Raw genomic sequence first — 19,735 nt, 5'->3', positions numbered from 1 at the left:
TGATTGTTAAATTGTAGTGTATGTCCTGACGAAGAGACGGGTACGTCTCGAAACCGGTAGACAGAAGTAGTCGGTGAGTGGTTATTTACTAACATTACTAATATCAATTAAAATGTTTGACCACAAAGTAAATGCTTTGAATATAAATAATAATTTATTATTTTTATTTATTTACGTACGTAGGTACCTAAAATTAATTTTTGCCTATAGTCTGCATGTATTTTGGCGCGAATAAACGTCAAAGTTAGTCAAATTTATTGTCGTGGTCGTGGGTTGACATTTCCCTGGTTGCTTTAATATAAATTTGTGTAAAGTTTTTTAGAAATCTCATTTATTTTTATTTTCTCTTAGTCTTTCCGACTATGGAGCGTCGGCCTATGCGATACGCTCACGCGGAGGGCCACACAGAAATAACTTATACGGGGAATGGAGAGTGAGTAGATGAATATTTAATTTATTTTCAAAAAATTTATATGTTTTTATCTTCAGGATTATAATTTCCCTATAAGCGTATAAACATTAACTGGTTCAAGCAACCCGACTTTTTGAAATTTTAAGTCATATTTGAAGTTTGAAAGTTTTACTACTAAGCCAGCATATTCCTTATTTCCAGCCGAATAAATGAATTTATAGTAACTATAGTTCCGTTCCGCCCATAACTTTGAAATCAGTGATTCTCTTTTTTTAGACATTCAGGTTTCGGTCGGTTTATATTTATTTGGTTTATATGATTTCCGATGTTATGGAACATGCTTGAACAGATCATTGTTGTGCCTTTATCGTCTACTGAATCACAGACTAACTAATTTGTACTGAATCAAACTTTTATCATGTACTTTATGTATCATTATGTACTTTTTGCATGATTTTTAAAGTTTGTATGCAATCTATTTTACATTTGATATTAAGATTTAAATTTTTTGATTGAAGTATGATTGAGTAATGCATTATACGAGACATTTTCTCTTGATTTTAGGTATAGTAAATATTTGAAATGCACTTTTAGAAGTGCATTTAAAATATTTCCTCCTCTCTGTCTACCCCTGCAGAAGAAGTAGTGGAAGTAGTAGTTGGTGAGTTATAGTATAGCCTCTACTACTGCAGGGGTAGACAGAGAGGATGGAACACCACACTCCTCTGTCTTGACATACACTTCTAGCTCAAGCTAGAACACAAAGTGCCAAACCCTCTTCCAGTGGAACGGAAGGCCTATTGAGGACAGGCAACAGTCTGGCTTCTCCTGAGGAGTGCAAAGTGGTTTCTCTCAGCAATGAGCAAATGCTCACATGTTCCGTATCGGCCTACACTGGTTTATCCTTCCTGTTCCCAACACAGATTAAAATAAAACATGTTTTCAGCTAGGACAAAAATCCACTAATTGATAAATAATATAAACCTTGTTCATAATAATAAAGGTAAATAATAAAAGCATTTCCCATCTAAAAATAAATTCACTTCATGTTTCCTTTACACCTATGGCCTGCAATTATAAAGTCTTTTACTCCGATTTTGGAGGGAAGCGCCGTCATGAGACCTATTTATTGTTTCAGTGAATTGGTGACGTGCGGAACGGATGGGGACGTGCGGGTGTGGGCCGGCCTGGAGGACGACGACCCCCGCAGCGTGTGTGTCGGGGAGTGGGCCCTCGCGCTCGCGGTCACCCCCTCGCATCTCTTCGTGTCCACGGACAACAACGCCGTGCAGAAGTACACCTTCCCAGCATTCGAGAAGGACGGCGTGGTCGCCCGCTTCACGGCGCCCATTACGCAGATCACTGTGTGCAAAACATCATCGGTACAGTTATATCCGCACATCCAACAAATTAAATTTCAATTTTGGTGTTTGAAAACGATGCGGAATGTATCAAAACACATTTCATGATAGATTTTAAGAAATAGTGGCATTTACTAAGTAAAATTTAAATTATAAATAAATTAAATTTTATAATTTACATTTGAAGCATTACTTTGTGATTTTCCATTTTATAATTAAAATAAAACTTTGTTTTAAAATCACCATGAATATTTTATTATAATTTAATTATAATTTAATCTACCGGTTTCAAAGCTAACTGCTTCCTTTTTAAGACTGATTAATACTAAAACACTATCTACTTAACAAAATTCAAAATATTTTGGCCGCTAGGCAAAAGAGTTTGGGTAGATCTCAAGTGGCTTTATTTTTTTTTGTGTTGATTTGCAGTCACAGTCAAAAGGGATTAGGGAGGTTTAATTATTATAAAATGAAATTTTGTCAAACAGTATTAATGTAATATTATTATTTTATCTGATACTGGATTATTCACAACTGATGAGATGTCAAGTTTAAAAGGTGTATCAATTTGATATGAAACATGTTTCATTCTTCCCTTTTTTTATGAAAAAAGATGGAAGTCTGAGCATCCCAGGGCTTTCAATCTGGCATTAAGCTGGCTTAAGCGATGACTTTATACAAAGTTTTTTTTTTAGTCCTATTTTTGCTTCATGTTGATCAGATTAGTGTTGTCAAAAACTTATCAAAGTTTCATGTTCCATTTAGAAGCTGGGCTGTTGCTCCGAGAATATGGAAGCAAAAATCTGCTCCGTTGAAGATAAAAAAATATCTGAAGTGATGTCACACGAGGGTCCGGTCCTGTCCATGTCCATGTGTCCCTCGGGGAAGTATGGTGTCACGTCGTGCGGAGACGGTTTCTGCAGAATATGGAACTTGGAGGACAACTCCATCTTGAAGCAGATGCACTGCATTCCCAAGGCAAATAGCTTCTACACAGCCAAAGTATTAGGTAATAAACTTCTTCTTTTTCTTCTCACCCCTATCGGTACCCGATAGTGAATAGGGGACCTCATTACATTTACGCAGTGTAATCTTAGTGTTACATAAATTAAGGCTAGATTATCAATCCTTGCTTTCTGGTACCAGTCCAGGGTAGTATAAAATAAATATTGAAGTGAAAAATCACAAATATTTATTTTGACCCTTCCCCCTTCAAAATCGGACCCTCGATGCTTAGTATGGTAGCTAAATGTACTAACCATTGCAGTAATTCATTCATTCAAACCCTTATCCGCACCCCAATGCTACATAGGGCACTGCATCATATATACGCAGTGTTATCTTGATTGTTAACACATGAAGGAAAGGTGATCAGCCCTCCGCTTCAAATTTATTCGACCCCCCCTGGGAATCGAACCCGGGACCTCCAGAACGATAGCCGTGCCTGCTGACCATTACACTACGGAAGCGAACTAAAGGGGCAGATTAATCAGAAATCACTAAAATTAATAACCTCTTTCTAGGTTTTTTTTTTATGAAAATGCAAATATCAATTATTTTTCAGGCCGAACAAGTTTTGAACCGAATACAGGAAAATATTTAGCCTACCCAAGCAATAGGGAAGTTATTATTCTGGATACAAAAACCTGGCAGCAGAGGTATTCACTAACTCACCCAAAGGTATTTTTTAATATACATATTATTCAGAGTCACCTACTCAACACATTCTATATCAAATACAAATTGTAGCCAGTTTTGAGATGTTCCATCAGCTGTCATCAATAAACCAACCTTAAAATATTTTCATACACACCGGTCTTGACCAGAACTATATTTTGATAATTTATGATAGGTAAATAATGAAATGTCATTATCGCTTAGATATATAATATTTAAAAGTTAATACGGTGTTTGAAAATTATGCAGAATGAACGAAACACGTGTCACAATGGATTTTATGAAATAGTGGTATTTACTAAGTAATAAAATAAAAAATTGATACATTTTACCCCAAAGTGACTGCCGAATATATTAATGAAAAAATTAGATTAAGTATGATTGTTTGACTATGGGCACGACGGTGAATTTTATAATGTATAAAGTGATGGCATGCCTAGATTAAAAAAAAAGTATACAATTAGAATAGAATCTAAACAAAAAGGTTTATGTAAATTTTGAAAATTGTATTGTATGTATATATTTTTTGACACCATTGTATAATAATAATAATAATAATAAAATTGGATAACTTATATAGCGCCATTTTCGTAAAAAAATACCTCAAGGGCGCTTCACGGTGAATGAATTGGGGAAAATATTATGGTGGAAATGATTTAGCAAACAAATGTGTTTTTAGTCTTTTTCTAAAGATCATCTCACTCTCACTATTTCTAACCATTGGTGGAAGAGCATTCCACGCCGTCGGTCCTGCAACAGCAAAGGCACGCTCGCCAAATTTAGTGCGTTGGTTGCGAGCTGGTAAGATAACTTTGCCCATTGCAGATGTTGTAGCCGATCGAAGCGTGAGACGTCTATCAACCAATTCATCTGGAATACACAGCTCCTTAAGATACTCTGGAGCCATGTATGATTCCCCTGTACAGTAATTTTTAAGGAAATCAATAGAATGTCCAAATAAATTTTTGAGCCAAAAAACACTTCGATTTTGTTTGTTGATTTGTTTGATACCATTGAAATTGGATAATTTAATTTGTTTTTTTTCTTTCAGATAAAATGTGGCATTTCGCAATGTTTGTTTTCTCCTTGTGGTAATTACATTGCTGGTAGTACCATTGCGGGACAAATAGTAGTGTGGAATGTAAACACTTCCTCGGCTTTAGGAATAACAGAACACCCTACTTCCCACAATGTCTGTTCCATGGCTTGGAGTTTGACTGGTAAATATTAATATTGTATTTATGTATTAAATGTTTTGACATTAAAACTAATTTATCAAACACCGATTTTTTGAGTTTACTAAGTTGTATTTTATTGTTAAGAAACACATAAAAATCAATTTGTGACAATTGTTTCTTCTTCTTTTCTTTTTCAATATTTAATAATTTATATCCACTCCGTATGTGGACACGTATGGAGTTCACAAACTATCTCCAGGCTTTTCTGTCGGGTGCCAGCTCCAAAAATGATTCTAAACTAACTAACCATCATGCTGTTTCACCGCAGAGGTAGGCAGAGGGAATAGAATACCACACCAATCCGTCTTTGCAAACAATCTCCTCCTCTTCCAAATTCATGCATCTCCACCCACCAAGCCACTTTGTATGTCTTGTCGGTGGAGTTCTTTTTTAATACATTTTTTATTGTTTTTAACCATTTCAACCTAATATACACACAGAAAAGAGAGAAAAATTAAGAATATAAACATTTTACAATTTTCATAAAATTAACTCTTGATCATTCACCCATTCCTTTATTTTGCCTTTGTTCCATATTTTATTTTGACCTCTAACATCCGTCGACAACAAATTAAAAATGTTCGGAACTATATATTGCAGTGTATATCGACTCCCATATTTTTTGGTAATTCTTGGGACTGTCAAACCTTCGTTGTGTGTAAATCGTGTATGGTACAGGATTAGTTTTGTCTTGGTATTGCCGATAGTTTCCTGCCAGCCATGCATTTTGTGGCGATCTGTTCATTGTCGATTTTTGGTCACAAATCTCTCTCTCTCTGGTCTCAATCCTGCGGATTGGTCTGTAACAACAGATGACATCTCTTTCGCCATTCTCGCTTATTTTCGGAAGTCCTCTTCAGCTCCTCATACGTCGAGCAGCCCATGTCTTCGTATAAGTCGCTTAGGTATTATCAAAGTGTGGAAATCAGTCTGTCTCTAAAGGTGGGGACTTACTGGAGTTATTTTGTCATAACGTAACTTGTTACGATGCGAGCATTCATATACATAGTCAGTACAGTGTTCCGAGTGCTCCATCCGAAGTCGGATGCTCACCGATTGTTACGTTAGGACGAAATGCTCCGGTCAGTCCCCACTTTAACGTGTACATGTCTATCATTTCAAAGCGTCTCGAGGTTAAGCGACTTTTCTGTATTGTAGCCAGGTTGGCAATTCTGAAAATACTTGCTGGTCTTGACTTTACGAATGTTTATGATGATTGAATGTGTTGAATTGTAATTATTTGTTTGATTCCAGCTGAAAATGGAGAGCTGGCGTTTTGTGATGTTTCGGGACAGTTGGGAACTATAATCAACTGCTTCGGAGGACAGCCAAGAAGAAAGTCTACTGAAGATGATGAGAACTTGGATCTCATGGAAATTATTGAGAGAGAAAATGGTTAGTGCAGTAAAAGCTCGCTAATTCCAACACTGATAATCAAATTTTTTACATAGTTTTTTACATTTTTTTATAAGTATAAATTATCTCTATTATGAATTTTATGTAAGTAATAAGACAAAGCAAAAAAAAAAATGTTTGGGATTTATTTTTTTAGGAATTTCAGGATGTAGCTTATTTGTATTTGAGGGAGCATAATATGGGATTGTAACTTTTTTATAATAATGTTAATAAATCATAATAAGCTACAAATGTATAAGTAAAATAAAATGTATTCATTCCAACATCACCAAACAGTGTGAGGAATATGAATAGTGTTACAATTTACTGAACAAATGATAGTAACATTAGAAATAAACAGATTTCATTTACGTGAATGGAAATATTTAAAACACTCTGGGCATAATGGTTCTTTGTTACACCGTTTCGAAACATAATGAGTTTACTTCTTTCAGCCTCTATGGTGGCAATTTGATCAAGCATGTCTTGAAGTAATTTACTGTAAATAAATTTGTTAGATAAGTACTTTTTTAACAATTTGGTGGCACATTTAACATAGCTATTTTTCAGACCTCAATGAGAGCTCAATGCAGGAAAGGGCTAAAAAAAGGAAATTTTTGTCTTCACAATGTTTTCATACGAAACCTCAACAATTTGAACCTCAAAAAATAGTATTCTTATTAAAATTGCAATAATAGCAAAAAATTGTAAATTGTATGATGTTTCGTGTTTTTTAGAGGATTCGAACCACGAAATAATGGAGGACAATGATGAGGATGATGAGAATGTAATATCCCTGAACAAACTGAAGAACGAGACTCTCCGCGCTGATAGTGCGCTGAGTGGTGCGGGGAGTGTAGCAGGATCCCGGAGGAGGTCCCGCTCTCGCTCCCGGAGCAGGGAGAGAAACATGCAGCCCCAGGCCGCCTTCCAGCCCTCTGCGACCCCGGCACATCTGGAGCACAGGTAGAGTGTGAAGAGTGGTGCCGGAGGAGGTTGAGGCCCCACCGACTTTGACTTAAGGCCAAACTTGCATTAATAAGTCTCAGTTGGCTTCCGGCATCGCATAGAGCCGGTCGTCGGGTCACACCCAATTTTTTTTAGAATACAAATCGGATATTTTTTCTTCTTTTGAATATGTATTAAAAATATATATTTATAACTAAATACCTTTCAATAACTCTTTTCTTTTCGAAACCATATATTTATTTGAAAGAAAAACTTATGTTTTCATTACAAAAAAGGTGTTTTAAAAAAAAATACAATTATGTCAAATGTTACTTGGGTTTAAAGAAAATTGAGTTTCTATTCTATATAACGAATACTAGACCTTAAGCTTTATATTGTTCTGGATTTATTGCAGATACATGTGCTGGAATGAAATCGGTATAGTGCGATGTCACACAACGGAATCGGAGAGCAGTATAGAAGTGGAGTTTCACGATACCAACACCCATCACAGCATCCACCTTAACAACCATCTCAACCACATCCTGGCTGCACTCTCCAGTACTGTCCTCGTACTGGCTTGCGAAGCTCCTGGGTATGTTCAATTGAGTCCAATTTCCATGTAATGAAAATATATGAAAGATAAAACTTACAGTAGAAGTCATTCCAGTTGAATATCGCCATTGATTGACACTTGCATTTTACACAAATGAATGGAGTATGGGCCTACATGAACGGGCGCGCTTATAACTAAAACCTGGTGACATGTATTTCTAAAATGGCACTTGTACTGCCATCTGTGGTTGTAATTTAAGACTAACACAAATTTTTGTTAGTTTTAGAATATACGTTGAAATTTTTTTTAACTCCTTTCCTTTCAAAATTTTTTTTTCTTTTTAAAACCATATCACTCACTCCTTTCAAGAACGTCATAAATCAAAAAACTTGATTTTTCAGGCGAACGTTTTTAAAGTTTAAAAATATAATACAATGTATTAAAAATAAATATCGAGCCACTTATTGAACTTTTTACTGTGCAGCAGATCTTTTTAGATAAAACCTGAAGGTTTTTTCTCCATTTGAAAAATATTTAGTATATTTAAAAAAATAATTAAACATTACCTTTTCTTCAAATTAAAAAAACAACACTTTCTGCCCTGTGGCGGGTAAATATTAAATTAAAAATATGCCGCTTTTGCTGGGATAAATTACATTTTCTGGGCATTCCGAAAACATGCACAACTGAAAATTGTCGATTTTCGATATATGACATTGTTGAAAGGAGTGAGCGATATATTTAACTCAAAGAAAACCTTCATTTTTAATACTAAAACGGTGTTTTCAGAAAAAAATTCAATCACATCAAATATTACCTCAGTTTAAAGAAAATTAAGTTGGGATTTAACAAATGGCCTGGTTTAGAGCCAGTGAGTCAGTCTGTCTTGTTTACATTGTCCGCCATGGCCTCTTGGACACAATACCAACCATCTATAATGTAGTTTTGATGTGATCAATTACCAGTTTATCTGGATTACAGCAAGTTGGTTTGCATCACGCTGGAAGGGGGGAGCAAGGAGTGGAGCGTGTCTCTGCCGGGACTGGAGGAGGCGGTGTGTCTGGTGGCCACGGAGCGGCTCGTCGGGGCTGCCACTACAGCCCGCTACCTGCGACTCTACACCCCGCGGGGAACGCAGATACACGTCAGTATTCATTATTTGTGTGATGTTCAGCTCGCTCGGCTACCGTTCTGGAGGTCCCGGGTTCGATTCCCGGGGGGTTAAATAATTATAAAAGATTTTTTTACTCTAATATTTATTCAATATTACCCTCGACTGGTACCTGAAGCTGAGGGCTGATTACCTTTCCTTCATGTGTTAACGATAAAGATAACACTGCGTTTATATGATGCAGTTCCCTATACACCATTGGGGTCCAGATAAGGGTTTGAAAATTATTTTTTTAAAGTTTTTTTGTATTAAACCATTGAGTTTTATTTCACATGACTGGTTTCGAAAACTACAGTTTTCATCAACAGGTGATCACAAAAACAAAAAAGATAATTTTTGTGATCACCTGTCGATGAAAATATCTAGTTTTTTAAATTAGGCATGTGAAATAAAACTCATTAAGTGGTCTAGTAAAGTTTTTATTAATGCTATTGATGGTCTAATACAGTATTTAATTTTAAATAATCAACATGTCATTCCACAAAGTTAATGCCAAATCAATAAATAATAGATGTCAGTATTATTTTATCCAATTTGCAAAGCCTTAGTGCTTCCTGAATCTAGTTATAATATGTCCAACACCATTATTTTATGATCCTTTCTGGATTATCGACATATTTTCCTTTGATATTCTCACTAGCCAAAGCGTTTCAGAATGCACGATGCTTAAAACATTGTTGTCGATCGGTTTTTTCATCAACCTCGACCCTAATTAGTATACATTGTTTTCGAGAAACGCTTAAAGTGTCTTTTTACATACTGTTCTATTAGCTTACTTTTGGTAGAACGCGAGAGATGCTAAAAAACAGTGTACAGATCGGGATTGGATTAGCAGTTAATTATGATTAGTTCTTCTCCGTCTTATTCCTCATTGCTGAGGGTTGTGATACTTGCAGAAGCAATGACTCTTCTCCAGTTATCCCTTGACTGCGCTGCACGTAGCTCTCCAACCACTGAGGTGCCTGCTGCTGCCTTAATTTGATCGGTCCATCGTGTGGGGGATCTTCCTCTCCCTCTCTTTCCCTCCAGGCTACCGATCACAACTAGTCGTTCCAGGCTATCCTCATTGCCACGCGCAACGTGTCAAAAGAACTGGAGAATCCGTCGGGTACAGATATTGGCCAGAGTCAAGCCATCCAAGCGTAGTTCCTGGCGAATGGACTCATTGGTACGTCTAGCTGTCCATGGAATTCGGAGCATGCGCCTCCAACACCACATTTCGAAGGCATCAATTTTTCTCCTTTCCGCTGCTTTTATGGTCCATGTTTCAGCAGCATAAAGAAAAATGGAGTATACAACATATGATTAGTATACAAACCTAATTAGTATACCAATTAGGGTCAGGGTTGATGAGGAAACCGCCCGACAACAATGTGTTAAAAAAACAGCTAAATTAATAAGCAATTTTTCATAATCTGTATTCCTTGAGCATTTGTCATAAATACATATACAATATCAATATGATTCATTTTGCAAATTCTTAAAATAAATGTTTTTTTCTTCCCACTTGTATGCACAAAGACTTTCTGCTCACTAAATTCAAACAGCTGTGTAATTTGTCCATCTGCATAGTGTAGTGGTTAGAGGGTTAAGCTACCGTGCTGAAGGTCTGGGGTCTGATGCCCAGGAGAATAAATAGGAATAACCAGGAAAAATAATCATTAATGATTAATAATCAAGATATGCACCATTCTTGATACATATACACTATGCACCATTGTGTGTGGGCAAGAGTTAAAATAAGAAATATAATGTGCAAATCTTGATAACAGTTACTAGTCTTTGTTTTGTTGGCTAGAATATATTGATTCATGCCAATAAACCTGCCAATATATCATGTATGTATATTGTTACGACTAATGGTACTAGAATATTGATGATGAGGAAGACAAAAACGCGCAAATGGAAACAATTATTTATTTATCGAAAATTACTAAGTTATAAGGGCGAAAAGAACAAAGCGACACCAATAAACAAAGAGCGAGCGCGACGTATATACGTTTGAATTTTAATCTTATCTGAGCACACAAATATTAGTCCTCCACCCCTTACCACGATTTTAAAAGAGTTACATGTGGTGGGGACAATATTATAAGCAAATAAAGTGGATGAACTGCGTCTCTTTGTTCTTTTCGCATACATTTATGAATACAATTTTGATACACAAATTCTTATAAAAAAAAACACAAATTTAGAAGGAACTTATATGTTATGTACAAGAAGTTAATTAAAGTTTCCGATCCTTATCTGCACCCAATTGTGCATAGGGTAGGGTACTGTATCGAATTGAAATGATCATAAATCACAGCAAGGTGTTCCAATCTACTCTTCAAATACCAACCCAGGGAATGTTAAATAAATATGGGACTGGAAAAAACTATACAATGGGATATTAAATCTTCTTTTTCAACCTGGTGTAGGCTGTTAAATTCTACCTGAGTTTGATATTTTCTTAAAGTAAAATTTTTGCTCAAAAATCCTTTTTTTCCAGGTTGTCAGTTTGCTAGGAGCTCCTGTTTGCCTAACGGGTAGAGGCAGCACTTTGCACATAATGTACCACGCCTCAGATCCGGGACTGTCTGATCAACATATAGCCATGGACACACTGACTGTTAATGGTTAGTAATCATTCATATTATATTATGTTGCAATAAATTAATTACGAGAGAAGAAAATTAATAGATCAATTTCAATCATACCACTCTCGATGAAAAATGGTTGAGTAGAAATGCGATGACTGATCATTCTCTATAAATGTCTTTGCACTTTTATGTGTCTGTCTGCACAGCAGTGCAGTGCTGGTCGGGGCTGTAGGCGTCTGTGTACCGGCCAACGTCGGGTCGGATTCGGATCTAGCTGACTATGTAATTGAACTAAATACTAATCCCTTTCACTGCCTACACCGGGGTACTTCTAGAAAATTTGGTGACGGATTTACAAACTTATATTTATTTAGATTGACAGTGATATTGAAAGCTTTTAAATGTAAATTCACAGTAAAATCGGGATACAATTTTATATTATTTCACATTTTCAATCAATTTCGCAACTTAGTTAAAAAAAAATATTGCTTTGCAAGAGCAGATCTGTCAAGAAGCCTAGATGCTTGTGTATCAGGATCTGGGCATGCGGTGGGACAGCTTTCAATACCACTCTTGTTTGTGAGATTTCTGAAAATGCAATATCAGTTTATGAGATTCCTGCAAATATAAAACCAGTCCGAGACATTCCTGTAAATAAAATATCATTTAGTTAATTGATTCAGCAGTCACTTTGTGGTAAAATGTATCCATTTTTAATTTAAGTTTAACTTAGTAAATATTGCTATTTCTTAAAATCAATTGTGACACATGTTTCGATGCATTCCGCATCATTTTCAAACACTGTATGTGAAGTTAATTTTACTGTCTATGTTGCCACTTATAAGAAATAAAAAGAAATAATAATGATAATAATAATGAAATAAATTGATAAAAATAAGAAACAGCCCCTACTCCCTCTTCAACCTTCAAAGTCCCAAGGACCCAACTCTAAAATTTGCATTTTTAATTTAAGTTTTACTTAATTTTAAGAAATAGTGTTATTTACCAAGTAAAACTGAAATTAATACAACAGGAAGGGTATTTCTGCCCGTTCGGTCGATTGATGCTCGAGGACGGGAAAGGTATTTTTATCTTCTATGGCAGCCTTATTTCAAAGGCAGAAAAGAAGGAAGTATCCAATATTTTTATGTGAATATTATTAAGGTCTTAACTATATGTACATAATTATCAAATCCCGCCACCAGCGGTCCACAGGCGTAAAAAATACCCGTCTGAAATGTGTTAAAAATGGATATAATGTCCCCAGGAATGAACAGTCGCGTGGTGGCATCAGGGGTGCCCGTACCCCTGTCCCCGGGCTGCCTGGTCCGCTGGGCCGGCTGCTCGGAGCGCGGCGCCCCCGCCGTGCTGGACGCCGGGGGCACGCTGCGCCTGTACCAGCACGGCCCTCGCCTCTGGGTGCCCGTCTGCGAGACCGCCTCCCACGCCCGGGGGATCTCCGACACCTTCTACATCATCTCCGTAAGTCCTCGGCTCTTCATTTTATTCTTCTCATTTTTTAAATGGGCATTTGTGCATTTGTACAAGGTTTATAGATCATTAAGTAGATTTTTGGTTCTTCAAACTTAATTTTTTTTTTTATTTTAATCCGTGTTGGGAACAGGAGGGATAATTTAGTGTGGGCCAATTGGGAACTTTTCAGCATTTGCTCATTGCTGAGAGAAAACCACGTAAAACTCCTCAGGAAAAACCGGACTGTTAACTGTCATCAGCTGACCTTCTGTTCCACTAGAAGAGGGTTTAGCATTTTGTGTCCTAGCTTGGTTTATAGTACCAATGTCCTTCACTATTCTTATCATGTATGGTCCCACCTCTAGTGACAGTTCCTTATGAATTACCACGGATCTGATGTCGGATAGGTCCTCACTCAGGCTCCTGCAACGCGCCTCTAGCTGTTGTCTTTGAAATCTGCAAAGGGGGCAAAGCATCAACAGGTGAGGGACATCTTGAGGTGTCTCATCATCACACGTACAGCTGTGAATCTCGAAGATCTTCGCCTGGATGCCTCCGTAGTGTAATGGTCAGCATGCTTGGCTACATTCTAGAATGACATCGTGAAGCATGGAAGCTCACGGATCCCCCAGGAGCTATGGCTCCCGACGTGACAGTCAATCACTTTAGGTATATGATGCAACCCATTCTATGCAATAAAAGGTCATTAATTTGAACAATGAATATTTGTATTTCATCATAATTCTTAAAATATTACAAAATTCTGGTCCCGAGTTTTCTTATGAAATTTTTGATAATTCAAAAACATTTCATTCAAAATTTTTAATAAAATTACGTTGAAAGAATTGTTTTTAAAACAAAATCGTAACAAGTATTAAAACAGGTGAATTATCGTATTATCTTGTTATCTAGTTGTTATTTATTCCTTTTTTGTTTACAGGTATCGGAGGAAAATGAATGTTTACAGGCCATTCTCTGTCGGAGTTCTCCGTTCCCCCTCACCGCCCCTCGCCCGACTGTCACACAACTCCCTCTCCAGGTCAGAATTTGGCTTTATTTTTACATATCGCCCATTTTGATTCGACGTCAAATCTCGTAAATTTTTTAGAAGATGCATATCTTCTACTACCAACACGTATCTGTACTTAATAGTTCATCACCTTGACACAGTTTAAACTCAATCATTAGTTATATGAAGGTAAGGTGGTATGAAATAGATATTAAAGTGGAAAATCACTTATGTTTGTTTTGATACCCTGGTAACCGATTGCACTAACCACTACACGAAAATGTTATTAAGAAGGGAATATGGAAGTATAAGTATTTACAGGACTTACAACCTGATATTAACTGGTTTTAACTGCAACTGTTGACAACTTTATGCGGCGTGTAACATTCACCACAATCGACAATCGCATTGTTCATACTTCGAAAGTTGTATATACAGTAGAACCTCTCATAAGGAGCACCTATAATAACGATTAATTTGCATAACAAGTAAAAAATGTGAAAAATTTGCTCCCTTAACGAGTGACGTTTCGCATAACGAGTTACAGAGAAAGGGCAAGTCCTTTTTTCACATTAGCTTGTGAGCCGGGACTTCCGCACCAGTCAAAACAAAAAATGTTTCGCTTAACTAGTAAGATTCTGGAATGAATTATGCTCATTATCAGAGGTTCCGCTATATTTATAAGTGACAGAAACACTCACATTTCCCAATACAAACTTCTGATTTTAATTTATTTAGGTACACACAGTGCTTGTAATTGTTTTATTACCTCCCTTATTCTAATTATTTTACATATATGTTTTTTTTAACCGGTTAACTGCCAAGAGCATCTTAAGACGCATAATTTTCTGTGAACGGAGCGCCGCTCATACAAAAATTACGTCTTAAGACGCCCCATTTTAAATGGGCTTTTACTAAAGAAAATCAATTATTTAAAATGTACAAATATATTGAACGCATAGTGACATCTATTGAGAATATTTTTGCATACTTAGAATTGAAACAGAATTTGTTTTTACCACTTTAAACGTAAATTAAAGAGAGCTTTGTCGTCGGAACAACTAATGGCGCTCAGGGTTGTCCAATAATCCCCGAGTTGCCGTCACTGCCGAATCTGATGACAGTGATTTTAGTGTCGATTCTGATGATTTTTTATTTTTTTAAATCATAATTTGTGTGTGTGTGTGTATACTTTTAATATTAAACTAACATAAACAATTACTTTTGATATATAATTAAGTTTTCATATTTTATATGACAAATTTTGTGACAACCCTGCACCATGAACAATTAATCTTATAATTATGGATAAATGACTGCACGACTGGCGCGCTCTTCATTTATTTGGTAAGTTTTATAAATAAACGTTATTACACTTTGAATAACGATATGTTTAGAAGGTTTTTTATTTTTTACCGCCATACATGTACCTGCCGGCAGTTAAAAGGTTAAATATCTGTGGGTATGAAAACATATTGTTTCAATGTCAAGTCTAAGTCGTCAATGACAGTAAAGTAACCAATTTACCAATAAGTCGGCTTAGGTGACAAATCAGTGTCTGTAGTAACAAATCAATATCAGCTATGCAATAATTAATTATATGTATATTTTTTACAGCTCCCATTCTGCGAGATGGACACAGAGAAGAGTCAGTATGAAGAAAAATTACGAAGATTGGCAATGATGGGATCCAACGAAGAATCCGCCACTAAACTTGAAATTGCACTCAAGTTGTTTGCGGTAATAAACCCAATTATTATTTTGGCGTCCAGTAATGTGTGGTGCACCACATTCGATTAATGCGGTGTTTTCTTGATCATAAATTAAATTTGTCATTGTAAATTGTCGAGCCATCTCTTTGGTGGTCTGCCCGGGAGACGTCTACCTTGGGGTTGGCCGTACAGTGCAATATGAGGGAGTCTGGATGGTTCCATTCTTCTCACATGCGCATACCATTGTCTCCTTCGTTGCCTTCCCCACCTAACGACATCTTCGATCTCGCATATTTCCCTTATCTTGTTCCTTATTCTATCTTGTAGACTCTTGCCAGATATGCTTCTTAGTCTTCATTTCTGATACTTTTAGCGGATTTTTTGTGACTAAGGTGTCCGCTGTACTTTCGATCCCATATGTCATGATGCACACAAGTTTTATGTATTTTGATTTTGCTGCCAATCTTCACGTCAGGGTTTTTTCAGGCATGACTGTAGCCTTGTTTACATGCCCCATCACTTCACTTGGCAGATCCGTTTGACCACACAGGTCCACACCCAGATATTTGAACTATCCACTTGTTCTACTAAGACGCCATGCTCTTAGTCTTTGTAACTGATATAGTCATGTTGTATTGGCTAGCAAGATGGAATGCGTGCAAGAGTAGTTGCAGGTCCCATTCTGTCTCAGCGAATATTACAGCGTCATCTGCATAGCAAACAGTATCTATAGTTTCCTCCTTCCAGTCTGTATCCTTTATGTAGTGCTTAAGTATCCTCCACAATCCCATCCATGATAAGATTGAAGAGGTCCCTTATTAAAAATATGAATCAAGTTATGATAGGGTGGTCTTGATAGATGCTCAGACTGACATCACTGATCTCATGTCATGTTTTGCCTCAGATGCTAATTTTAATAACCTAAACCAATTTAAAAAACACGTCTTTTTTATAGCTGGCATGCAGAAGCGAAGTGGAGCAGCGTGCATCAGAGCTCATGGAAATCCTGCAAGACAAGAGGGCCATCGCCCCCGCAGCACGCTACGCTTCACGTCTTGGCAAGTTGCACTTGGCGGACAAGCTCTCCAGCATCGCCAGTGACTGGGAGAGTAACGCCGCACTGAATCAGCCTCTGGAGACTTCTACGCAACAGCCAGATGAGGAGGCCGAATCCCAGGAACTGGATTCCAGCCTTATATTGCCACATAATGGAAAACAGAGGGAGGAAATTGTTCCATTGAAACCAGCAGTAAGTTAAACACATGTATATATCGTGGGTATACATATACATGTATACCCACGTTTGTATACACAAAATTCCTGTTTGAATAATCCCTATTATTTAAAGCTAATTTTGCAAGTTTAAAGAATGTTGAAAAAAATACTATGCATCATTAGTCGAAATTGCATGTTTTCCAGTTAACTTTTTTTGCCAGTACACCCACTATACATTTATTTATTGACTTGGCGTTTAATTTGTAGAACTAGAATACATAAAATACACTATACATTTGTCAGGCGCAGTGGCGTAGTTTGGTAAACGCTCGGCATCGAAGGTTCAATTCCCGCCAATTGCAAAATAAATTTATGATTTATTTTCAATTGGTCTGGATGTTATTACTGACTACTACTTTCCCGTACTAAATATGTTTCCAACAATCTAAAATTATTATTATTTTAAAAGAGAAATATTTGTGTTTTTATTATTAACAAAAATACTTCAATTTCATACTATGTATTTCTGTGAGTCTGAGCTGCTCATTATTAAAAATAGGTATCAAATTAAAATGATTAAAGAAACATTTGTTTATATAGCAATTGAGTTTATTAATGACTACTAGTTTCGGAAGCTATCGTCAGGTCTGAATAATAGCATTGTTATTATTCAGACCTGACGATGGAAGTTTAGGTTCCGAAACTAGTAGACATTAATAATTCAAGTGGTATAAAAACAAGTGTTTCCTTCATTTTACACAATCATTTTAACATGTCTTACCGTAAAGTAAATGCCGAAACAATTAATAAAATAGGTATCAAATTGTTGTAGAGTGGGTTTAAACCCAGAAACTCTGACTCAAGTGTCCGCGACACTAACCACAGGACCACAACCCGACACAAATTGATATTGAAATATTGTTTGTGATTATTTTGGCTCGTTTGGTTGGAAATTTTTACGTTCCTCAAGTACTTAATCATAAGCAATACTGTTTTTCCTTATTACTGGCAACACTTTTTGCAGTAAAACCACGACTGAATTCATGCATAAAGGGGTTGACTGACATAAGCTCTCTTTCTTTCTACTCAACTGTTGGCTGATCTTTGGCTACTTGATCTCCAGATCAATTACAACATTTTGATCATTTACAAAATGTTGTAAATAAATTATCTGGTCAAATTATAAGCTTAAATGATAAAAATGAAAATGATATTTTCTGGCGTTTCTCATGTGTGTGATTATAATCCAGGATTCGGACCTCACATACTAATAAAAGAGTTTCTGTTCAACAAAAAGCTTCTTTTCATCTCACGATGCCTCTAGTGAATTTCTAGTGATTCAAGAACAATGTTTCAAAATTGGTTCATATATATAGAATTTCCAAGAATTTGAGTAGTGTGGTTGTCGATAATGGGTAGAATTGGTGAATGTTACACGTGTGTAAAGTGATCACTTAAACCAGCCTATGATGGTCGTCAGCCCCGTAAATGCTCAGGCCTCCATATTCTTCTTCATCTTTGATGAGATGTCAAAAAACAATCCAGGTAATTTCACTATGTTTGTACTTTCCAGCCACTGAGAACATTTGGAACCAGGAACCCGTTCCGAAAGTCGACAGATGTTTCCGACAGTCACGTAGGACCATCGGAACGCTCCCGCCCACTCTCCTTGACAGACCGCCAACTCGTCAGTCAAGAGAATACTCCCAGCCGGCCTTCTCCTACTCCATCCGTAAGTTCCATTGGTGAAATTGTTGTCACTCTGAGACTCATTTAGAAAAAATATATGTTTTATGAATTGAAACTGATAACCATCAAAGTTTTAAAGGTAATTCATAACTTGTTGGGAAAATAATAAAAGCAGTCATCAAAATTAATTATTTTTGTCAATTTAAACAACGATAAAAAAAAAATCATAAAAATATTCATGAATTTTTTTATGTTCAATCGTTTTTTGTTGTTGTTCTTCTTTTTATCAATTTTATGAAATTTAAATTTGAATCAATCTTAGTGAAGTACCATTTAAATTTAAAAATCGCTCACTCCTTTCAACAATGTCATAAACCAAAAATCTTCAATTTTCAGTTGTGCATGTTTTCGGAATGCTTAAAAAATGTACTATATCCCAGCAAAAGCGGCATATTTTTAACTCAATATTTACCTGCTACAGGGCAGAAAGTGATGTTAATGCATTTTGAAGAAGAGGTATTGTTTAATTATTTTTTTAAGGATACTAAATATTTTTCAAATGGAGAAAAAACCTTCAGGTTTTACCTAAAAAGATCTGTTGCATAGTAAAAAGTTCAATAAGTGGCTTGATATTTATTTTTAATACATTGTGTTATATTTTTTAAATTTTAAAATGTTCTCCTGAAAAATCCAATTTTTTGATTTATGACTTTCTTGAAAGGAGTGAGCGATATGTGATATTTGATGTTTGGGAATGTAATTTGTTTTGTATTGGTGTGTGTGTTTTTTATTTTTAAATTCAGTCCTTGTACTTCAAATGAACAGGCTTAGTAAGAATAGTACAGTAGTATATAAATTTAGAACCACAAAGGTTAAAATTTGACTTGTCAGAAATTAAAAGGATTTTTTTCAATTCCAACAAAGTACAACCTGATTTTTAACCAGCTATATGGTGTTTCAATACCTCCTGTATTTCAAAATTGGCTTATTCTAGGTTAACAAACCATTGCCATCGGAGACATTTGTCCAATGGTACGGGAAGAATAAAGAAAACCTTCAGGCTGAACACGGCGACCTGACGCCGGGGGAGTTGGCCAAGGTCGGCATGAAGGCCTTCAAGGCGCAGCAGCAGAGAGCGCCCCCCGCCACAGAGTCCACTCCCAAGAGGAAACTGTCCCCCACCAAAGATGAAGAAATGAACGGTGAGCCCGCTAAGGTGGCACCAAAACAGTCCAAACTCAGCGCATTCGCATTCCAGAAGAAAGCGGCATAGACTTCTATGTTTAAATGAAAAATA

General features: G+C 36.3%; 1 protein-coding gene across 1 annotated transcript; it reads left to right on the top strand.

The window, feature by feature from the left end:
- Positions 1–266: 266 nt before the first annotated feature.
- LOC148313856 (WD repeat and HMG-box DNA-binding protein 1-like) lies at positions 267–19,711 on the top strand. The gene is made up of 16 exons (XM_088257438.1): positions 267–433; positions 1,551–1,794; positions 2,539–2,782; positions 3,338–3,453; positions 4,502–4,670; positions 5,943–6,083; positions 6,821–7,049; positions 7,447–7,626; positions 8,569–8,731; positions 11,250–11,376; positions 12,608–12,822; positions 13,754–13,852; positions 15,440–15,562; positions 16,490–16,783; positions 18,323–18,481; positions 19,433–19,711. The coding sequence occupies exons 1-16, from the start codon at positions 363–365 to the stop codon at positions 19,709–19,711; spliced, it is 2,853 nt and encodes a 950-aa protein (XP_088113564.1). The 5' UTR covers positions 267–362.
- Positions 19,712–19,735: the final 24 nt, after the last annotated feature.

This window comes from Brachycentrus maculatus, unplaced genomic scaffold (assembly GCF_059751285.1).
Source record: "Brachycentrus maculatus isolate JH-2025_06_01 unplaced genomic scaffold, ASM5975128v1 h1tg000005l, whole genome shotgun sequence".
Classification (NCBI taxonomy): Eukaryota; Metazoa; Arthropoda; class Insecta; order Trichoptera; family Brachycentridae; genus Brachycentrus; species Brachycentrus maculatus.
This window is presented reverse-complemented; position numbering and strand designations above follow the sequence as displayed.